At 43.8% G+C, this 9,802-nt stretch overlaps 1 protein-coding gene across 3 annotated transcripts in view; it reads right to left on the bottom strand.

Annotated features, from left to right (window-relative positions):
* Window positions 1-816: 816 nt before the first annotated feature.
* Umad1 (UBAP1-MVB12-associated (UMA) domain containing 1) overlaps window positions 817-9,802 on the bottom strand; it is a 160,879-nt gene continuing 151,893 nt past the window's right edge. For all 3 annotated transcript variants that reach the window (XM_026787555.1, XM_013352454.2, XM_026787556.1), the window contains one exon: window positions 817-2,095. In XM_026787555.1, the coding sequence (XP_026643356.1) occupies window positions 1,838-2,095 (258 nt within the window). In that variant the 3' untranslated portion in view covers window positions 817-1,837. The remainder of the gene's footprint in view (window positions 2,096-9,802) is intronic.

Genomic DNA, 9,802 nt, shown 5'->3' with positions numbered 1-9,802 from the left:
TAAAAATGCAATGAATGCCATTTTGTGGGTCTGAAAACGATCAAACATTTATTTTAATTCACATTTTTAAAATACAACAATTTTAGACAAATAGTACTTATAAGCACATTTGTAACAAAGAGAACATAAATAGAAATGAAATATATAATTACATAAATTTTCAACAAAAGAACTACCTCTTTACATTCAGTTTTGAAAACACATTAACATGGATAGTTGAAAAAGATGTACCTTTACAAAAAGTGCTACAAAAGGTTCACATTTGTGACAATAATAAGGCATATTTTCTATGTAGATGGGTTATGAAAACTATATAAAGACCTAATTTAATCATTAATATCACATGGTAATTTTAAGTGCGAATAAAGTACATTTTTATCAGTACAAATGTTCCTTTAACTTTAAATAACACAGTACTTTTTTTTTTATTAAGACCACACCACATTTCTTAAATGAACATGCACAGAACATTAAAATGAAAATAATTCTTGTACTTTTCTGCACAGTGTTTAGTTTTCTTGATATTCCCTTTATAAGAAAAAACATACTTAACACTTTGGCAAAGAATTAATAAATTATAACTAATCAAAAGAAATGACAACTTTTCCATGGCATAGAAACTCTCCTATTACTATTTACCAAATTTTGTTGTAGTTCATTGACCAATGGCAGTCCCGCCTAGTTTTATTTAAAATAAATAATGGATATTCAAGAAGTACAAGTCAGCCGGGTGGTGGTGGCGCACGCCTTTAATCCCAGCACTCGGGAGGCAGAGGCAGGCGGATCTCTGTGAGTTCGAGACCAGCCTGGTCTACAGAGCTAGTTCCAGGACAGGCTCCAAAGCCACAGAGAAACCTTGTCTCGAAAAAAAAAAAAAAGAAGTACAAGTCATATTTGGGTGTCTGCCTACACTCTAACTGGAAAGTAGTTAAACTGATTGTGTTTAGCAGTTAGACACTGCCATCTGTACCAAGGCCAACAAATCTCTAAACAAGTCTTATCGCAATGGTATGGATCATCAGGAGATGTTTGCATCAGGAGGCAGAGGAGGCAGAAAGGAAATGCAGATCTCATACACTGGGAACACATGTGCTAAGGAAGCCAAACCAACTGAGGCAGAAGTGGGGAAAGCGTTTTGAAAACTGGTCCAAGAATACCCAGAGGGGATGGGAGGGGAACCAGGAGGGAATGCAGCAGCATCCTTTAGGAGGGGGGAGAGGGCCACGGGGGTCTAAGCACACCACAGTGTCCTCCCCTTCACGGCGTTCCTGAATCAGCAAAGAGTCGCTGATGTTTACGAGAAGTTTCAGATTTCCATACGGGTTTGTCTAAATTGACACTGAAAGATTTACGTTAACTGGAAGCTGTCTTTTGACCTCATTCCCAAACATGGTGGGAGACGTTAAGGGAGTAACAGGACAACCTCTGCTGAACCCCGGAAGCACTCGCTCTAGGCTCAGATTGCGGAGTCTCGGTAACCAGGGGTAAGCCTCCGTTCTCTTCCTGTGCTGTCTTCAGAGAGAGCAAAAACACCCTGCACCTCCCACATAATCTCAACAGCGGCACTTTCCCTCTACCCAATGGGAGACACGGGTGGTCTAACTTCTTACTTTTTTCCAAAGTGAGTTCCCTTTATTAAATTGTTGGTTACAATTTCTATATAAATTTGCTTCATTCTGAAGAATAAAACTATGAATATGGTGTTATTTTACTTATTTTATGATCTCTGCTTGCCTCACGGCATTAAGGTTGAAATGACAAGGAACGCTGAACAGGTTCAATAAAATGGGCAAACTAGTTTTCGTTAAAGCTGTTAAGGTGTGTGTGGACATGAAAGCTATGAGTCACAGAGTACTGAGTTCTCCAGAGTGAAATCATACCAGAATCGGGACAAGTTGTCGCCGACATCATAGGAGAGCAAGTGGTCAGGAAGGTCGCCGATGGTGCCCTGCACCGCCAGCACATGTGGGGCCAGGGTGAAGGGTACGTCGCTCAGGAGCTCAGCTGTTTGGGACGTGCTCTCCAGAGTCCGACCTGCCTGATCTTCTGTCTTGAAGCCTGCTACAGTCACACTGGATGTGTCTGCTTTGCCAGTCTAAAAATACATATACATGTAAAACACTTAGAAGATAGCACTGTGAGGTTTGGTAATGGTAAATGTGGTATCAGGACATCAAAAAGCCTGGGCAATGTATAATACATAAATACTGCCAGATTTGAACACAAGCGTTTACCCATTTGAGAGAGAAATCCATCCAAATCTCTACAAGATTTAAAAGTTCTACAGTCTGTTCTTACTCAGAATGGCCACCCATAGCTCCCTTAAACAAGAACTCTGAGGGTCTCCAGGCCCATCTCTACCCCCAGAAGGAGGCTTAGCTCCATGCTTGTCTGCCCTGGAGGACGTTCGTCAGAGCTGTCCACTTTGGAACACCCATGAGGAAAACTGCGGAGATACTCTTAGGTGTTACAGTCCGAGTTCTTTCTAGTGGCTTACTGTGCGCACTCTACCTTTAAGCAGATGCTAACATCCTCAAGCCAAGTGGTCTATGTCTCTGCAGCCCATGCCCAGCACAGTGTCCTGCTCTGTCGTGACACACACTTGAGGCTTACCTTTAGTGGGCACCATGAGTATGGTTGGAACCAAGTGTTATCTCACAAACTTCCAAATAAGTATCGAGTACCTTGTTAGATTTCTTTAAAATTGACCTATCTTGTACACACTAGTTTATGAAAAGACATGCAATAATTAGGATATTCAGACATCCATCATATAGCCAAACCCCAGAACTATAAATACCCATTAATAGTTGAGTGGACAGGAAATAGTGTCTGCATATAGCAATGAAACTGAATGACCTGCTACTACAAACAGCTAAAACGTAATACAAATAATCTCAGAGAACAAAAATCTCTTTCTTACCCTACAACCTCATGCAGAATAATTCTCATTAGGTAGAGACCTAGCAGACCCCACAGGCCCTGGCCCGTTATCACTCGCTGGCCTGCCCTGGCCAACTCACCTCCAGTACTACTATAGCCTGGCTCTCTCCCAGGCTGTTTCTCCTGAGCTCCCTGCTTCTGTTCCTCTGTCCTCTCAGATCTGCATTGAGCTTGCCTGTCTTCCCTCTGGGTCTTGGCCCATCTGCCATCTTCCAAAAGAGGCTTTCTTCACCTCTTCCTTAATCTTACTACCCTCTCCTCTCTATCCTGTACTTGTCCTCTCCCACTTCTGCTTTTGCCTCTGGCTCTTACTGTCCTGTCATACGCTTTGTGACCCATCCTAACCATCAGAAGCAGGGTCTGCCTCATGCTCACTGCTCTGCCCCAAATGCCTTCATCTGTACCTCAAGCGCAAGAAAGTTTACTGCACCAACGGAAGCAGAGCTTCGATTCTAATGGTGACAAATGCTGACAGAGTCCTTGTCCAAGGAGAACAACTTTATAGAAGGGAAACAGCATTTCGATAAGACCCTTTATTGAAGTACGCAACATACACACACATTGTCACTGTAGATACTGCTACATTCTCACAAACGGAATGCACATGAGTAGCCAGCACAGTCCTCAGTAGTCAGAATCCACTCCCCCCTCATGGTACAGAAGGGTCTGCTCTGTGTTCGGATTTTCAATGAACGTCACCACTTAGGATGAACACGTCTGTTTTTGACTTCTTTCAATCAATATTATATATATTATCCATCTATATTGTTACATATTAGATGAGACATTCTGAGGTGGTGCAGTGGGTGTATACTAATTGATTCCTTACAAGTCTTCTGGTTGTTATTTGACAGTGGACATTGGGGAGGGAAAGGGCAGCCAGTAAAGGAAGCAAGAAGATAGCTGGGAACAGAGAGGTTGTCATGTTGACTGAAGTTATAATAGCAGAGGAGAGATGCAATGATTGAATACCCGATAGAGTTTGTGTATATATTCAACAGGATTTGCTGATGAAATGGACGTGGGGTAGGGGCAATAGGGTAGTCAAGAATAAATCCCAAGTTCTTGGCCTGACAACGAGAAGGATGGAGTCAACCAGTTACCGGGACAGAGAACGGCGCTATGAGCAGGTGTGGGCAGTTGGTGGTGGAAGCTGGAGACACCTGAGAGATATCAAGTAGAGCTTTCAGTAGGAAGATAATGATCTCAGTCTGCAGCCCAGGACATGCTGCACAAAGCAGGGAAAATGGCATCTTTCCTAGGTGCTTTACTGCGAATAGGCAGAGATGAGCTGGCTTTTGGAAAGGTGTATGTTTTTTGGAAAAAACATGAGAAGCTTCTTTTTATGTTTGTTTTCATTATAAGTTTGGAGAAATAGCTTATAATGAGAAGGAAAAGGCTGTTAAGGAAAACAATTCATGGAAGGTCAACAGAAAAGGAAGTGTTCTCTTCCTAAGATGTCCACAACAGACTAGACAAAGACCCTTAAGAAACACCAGCCTAGGGAATGACTTGGAGTCAACAAAGCTTCCAAACTATGCCTATTAATAATGGTCTTGTAATTTCATGAGAATTATTTCATATAATAATATCATATAATAATTTCAGGAAAGTACTGTTCTGCTTACCCGTAAACATAAGCTTATTTAATCCATATAACAATTTTATAAAATGGTACACAATACCAAAGAACCTTCTTAGGTCCGCAATGAAACTACTATACTATCCTGTTATGAGAAAGCTTGTTACAAAGATACAGGTGTGTGGGGCACAGGTCCTGACTCAGTTCTAACTGGTCTTCTCAATGCTAAGCATCCTAGGGTCAGCCAAATACATAGAGAGCAGTGAGGAATGACAGACATTCCAGACAGGTAAGGGGCTTCACTTTGTGCACTTGTGTGGCAAAACTGAAATGGAAGTAACACTTGTGTGCACCATAAAACTGTCAAGATTACACATGTGCCAGCACTCAGGTTACCTGAAATAAAGATGGTAGAGTAGTCATGAGCACAAGTTCTAGAAAGCCCAGGACAATACGCCAATGGTCTTGGGCTACCTAACTTCTCCATTCTTTAGCAGGTTGTCAGGCCGAAACCAGGCACTTTCCTTTTCTGTCTTACTTCTTCCTTGTTTCTCAATCTCAGCAGCAAATCATTCCTAGATTGGCTCATTTTATATTCCAACCTCCTTCCTTCCTTCCCTTCTGTTTCTCTCTACATAGACCAGGCTGTCCTCAAACTCAGAGAGATGACCTGCCTCTGCCTCTGAAGTGCTGGGATTAAAGGCCTTTGTTACCACGTCTGTGCACAGAACACTATTGTTTTGTTAATTGAACTGTCCCTTCTCAAGAGTGTTCTTGAACTCTCACCTCTCTAAGGAGATGGTGTGTCACCCTTAATGCTCTCCTTCCCAAACACAGTCTCAGGTTTAACTCTTCAGCACCAGCATTTATTCCCATTTGTGCTTTTACCAATAATCCTCTTTTAATTCCTTTAAAAATCATTCTTATCTGGAAAATGCAATTTCCTAGAGAACAAGAGTATACCAAACCGCATCTGGTACTTTAAAGAACTTGGTATATGTGACATCTTGCTCAAGTTGTCCTGACAAAGCAGCCATGTGGGCCTCAGTCTTCCCGGCTATACAATGAGTGTTAACGATGGATAATGGCAGTGATGGCAAAGACAGTAACTCTCATGTACTGGACACACTTGGACCAGGCTCCACCGAGCCACTCGAAAGGCGGCACTCACTGACGTCTTGTAATGGCCCTGCAGGGGATGCGCTGTGAAAGGTAGAAGAACCAGGATGTTTAAGGAGGATGCCTCAATACACACTGTCTTTGGGGAAATGGAGAATCAAGCCCATGGTCTCTTAATAGTCTGTTCTATGAACCCATACATTTCAGATGTGCTCCGCAAAGACACCAGATCAACCGAGCAGTCACAGTTTGTGAGATAATAGCAGAAAGGAGAATAATCACTAAATAGCACCTTGGCCTCACTTAGAAGAAAAGAAAAGATTCTAATGTCTTTTACTGTTAGGAAGGATGGAGAAAACATTCTGCACACAGACTGAAAAGAGATGGAAAAGTCACTGTAATTTAGGGTAAATTTGCCCCATGGGAACAAGTCTACCAGCAGTCTGGATAAGCCCCGGGAAAAGCCACGGACAGGGAAAGAGTCGGAGCTGAGAGGCTGAGACAGACAGGAAGGCACGTGGGAACACTGTCCCACAGTCTTCCTTCTGTCGAAATCAAAGTTCTGAAAGTTTGATTTAGTTACAAACGCCTCCTATACGATCTCAATTTCAGCTGCGCTGGATGGATGGCTCCAGCTTCCATCTCTTAACAGTTGGCTTAGAGCAACGCTACAGTCTCCAAGGAGGCTGCCTGCCCTCTTGGCAGCAGGGTGAGTGCCATGATGCAGCTGCTACTGGCATGCTGAGAGCTGGAAGGGGAGAAATTATAAGGCAAAACAAGAATAAGTCGCAAAGAAAATGTGAGTCAAAATTCAAGGGCCCCATACCAGCTAACCCGGATCACTAAGCCGCCAGTTTGGCAGCGTGTGGAGGTGGAGGTGGGGCGGAGGGCTGGAACAGGTGCACCAGTTCTCGGCAGAAAGCAACCCCACTCAGACACGAGCCTTGTGATTTTATTTTTTACATTTGCATAATGAAATGGATCTTTACTGGGAAGAATTAGTGTGTTAACTACAATGGGGCAGAAGAAAAGAATCAATTAGCCTTTTGGTTAATAGCCAAATTTCAGAAAACGATTTCAAACATGACGCTCACACAGAGACTCGCTGCTTTGTGATTAGCCCTGCTCAGAGATGGCTCCAGGCTCGAGGTTCCTTCGTCCAGCTTTGATATTTTTCCAAAGTAGTATTTTCCCTCATATTGTTAAAGATCAGTAGACGAGGCCAGGCTTTGTTTTTAATCTCACAGAGAAAATCAATGTCCTTATCTATATTACCAATAACCACGTTTACAACAAGCTGTTTTATTTGTGTAAAAACAATTTCTTGGCTATCAGGTAACCTGTTACGAACTGGCTGGCCAATTTTACTTTAAGTTCCTTCTGATAAAAAGGTTTATAGGCACTATTCCTCCTTTTCTACTGGAAAAGGGTCATAAAAATTCATGAAGTTCCATTTGAAGACTCTTCTAAGAGAGTAAGAAAACACACCCTCTAAGGCATCTGACATGTCAGTAAAGGCTTAGAGAAAGGCCGAGCACAGGCAGCTGTGGCATCCTGGGAACCTCTCTCCGAAGTGTTCTGAAGCAATGAGCTTCAGGTTTGAACAACTCCATTGTCCCCAGCACATGAGTCCAGTCACCCCCACGGAATCCACGGGGAAGCACCGGCCTGGCAAACACACTGACACTCATCTCTTTACTCATCCCCAAGCGAGCTGTGAATTTTGATTACTACAAACCTGCTCCCTTTAGCACTTTGGAAAGCTGTCTGTCCTTTTCTGCAACCCAGGCTTTAGACAGATCAAAGAGGGTCCTGGAAGAGCACAATATTTCTATTGCATTGAAATAGAAAAACCAACCTTAATCAAAATAGCAACAGAACTCATGGAAAGAATATGAACCCAGGCACAAAGCAAAGCGGGTAGCCCTAGTAGGCAGAGGAGGGCTTCTAGAAAGCAAGTCACATAGAGAAAAGGCACTGTCAAGCCTGGCCTTCCATGCCTTTAAACTGTAATGTCTATAAATAAAAGACATGCTTCTTTGAACAATAGCTCGAACGAGTTACAGTGTCATTTTATCTTCCTAGATAGCCATCCATTCTATTCTGGCTTCAGCTGGTATCTGCTTTCATGACATCAGCTGCTATGGTGGGGTGAGGTACAGGGGCAAATCTGAGTTAGAAGCACAGGGGACAGAGGTCAGAAGGTGACAGGAGCTAGAGCACAGACAAGGGAAGTGTGTTCAAGCTGTGCTGCCACCGCCTCTTTTTTTTAAAGTCAGTTGCTAATACAGGTCTGCATAGCTGCAAAGAGCTCCGGAGGACCCATCTTTGTCGCTCGCCAACCACTGCAGCCCCAGGCAATAGCTCCTTTCATCCGGAAGAAATTACATTGTAAAAGCAGAGGGCTTTTCTATTTTCTCACAATTTGTAACGAGGAGAACAGTATCTGAACTAAGTGCTCAGTGAACATTTACGTGTAACTACCCTGCCCTACCCCCTCCCCGCTGCCACTTCTCAGGTGCTCTGGTATGGAGCTGACTCTTCCTCTTCGCTGTGCTGTTAGCGTGGAACCGGGAGTCTCCTACCTGCCAGAGCTTCACCTTCAGCCCAGGCCTGGTTTTAGCTGAGGGGTTAGGTGAAAGACATAAGCAAAAGTCTAGAACATTTTGCCACAGATACAAATAAATCAGGTGGGAGAGCATGATCCACAAAAGCCATTTTTTCTATGTGGCCTGAGCATTAACTCCCTGTGCTGGAGATCCTAGCCCAAGGTGTCGGTTTCAGAAGCAAATGGAAGACTGGGCTCTTCATTCTAAGAGGGGAGGCTGGAGAGATGCCGTTCTCTGTTCCCTCTCCTTTTCTCGGTCTCTGGTGTCATTTCAGTTTACATTCCGGCTCATGACTTTTTTTCAGAAGTTTTTTTTCCTTCTTTTTCCTTCACTACCTCCACCTGTTTGTGCTTCCTGCTTGTCCCATCTTCCTTGAAACAGAAAAGTAAGAGGAAGAAGAAGGGGAAGAAGAATGCCATCCTCTTCTCAGAACTCCAGCTGAGTGTGCAGCAATGGGGCAGGAAGCACGTAGCTGCTTCTCACTTCTGTAATCTGTACCATGCATTCTTGGAAAAGTGGCCTGTCTGAAGCTGAGGGCATCTATGCCCGCTAACTTGACTGAGGTGCGGTGGGCCGAGGAAAGGAGTGAAGCAAGGGCAGGGCATCCAGCGTGGAGTCCTGCTTCAATGCTGCCTCTTAGCACAAAAGGTGACCCAACTGTCTTCTTTCTCTTCTTAAAAGCAGGTTTAAAGTTACTTTATAAAAATTTAGGATATCTAGCCTGAAGACATCTCACATGTCCCCAGAGGGCCTCCCTGTCATACTTTACAGCACGGATGTCACCTTTCTTGTCTTTCCTGGCCCTATATCGCCTTCTTGCTCCTGGGCAGCTGGAGCAGGCTACTGTGATGAAACGGAACTATCAGTGAGGATTACCTCCCTCTGCTGTGCCCAGCAGCCTATCTGGGTTTGCATTTGGATCCAAAGCTAACTAACTGCTCCTTGACTGCAGGCCCACCCTGTCCCAGCTCTTCCAAGACACAGCTCTGCCCATTAGGAGGCATCTTTGAATTGTTCTTTCCTTTAAGCGAATTTGGCATTTAACGAAATGATCCTCACGCCTATCACTCAATTAGAGTGTCGCCTACTTTGTTTTATATAAGGAATAGAGAGCTGCTGGTGCTGGCTGTCAGCCATTCACCCTAACTCCCCGAATTCCCTGCCTTCTGTGCACATTTCTCTAGCTCTGATCTCATGAATAATTATTCAAGTTTTTGTAAGTGCTAATCGCTTATGACCTGTTTATATACTGTGGGCTACTGGATCCCTTTCTGAGCTGAGTTGAGTTCTTGGCTTCCCTACTGATTCTCAGCTTCACCACCTTCTGCATCCAGCTCCTTTCCTATTTCTGAAAATCCAGTGTTCTCAAGAGTTGTAGGTTCAAGTTGTCTGCTCTTTCATTCCGCATAATCTCAGAACACTTCTGGGAAGAGCTCTCTCTGACACCAACAGTCCTACTCATCTGTTCTCAAAAGCCTGACAGAGGCACAGACTTCTGGACATGGGTACTAGCCTTCCATCAGATCTCCTGGACATGGGTACTAGCCTT

This window comes from Microtus ochrogaster, linkage group LG10 (genome assembly GCF_000317375.1).
Source record: "Microtus ochrogaster isolate Prairie Vole_2 linkage group LG10, MicOch1.0, whole genome shotgun sequence".
Classification (NCBI taxonomy): Eukaryota; Metazoa; Chordata; class Mammalia; order Rodentia; family Cricetidae; genus Microtus; species Microtus ochrogaster.
The sequence above is the reverse complement of the archived record's forward strand: the minus strand, read 5'-3'. Positions and strand labels throughout refer to the sequence as shown.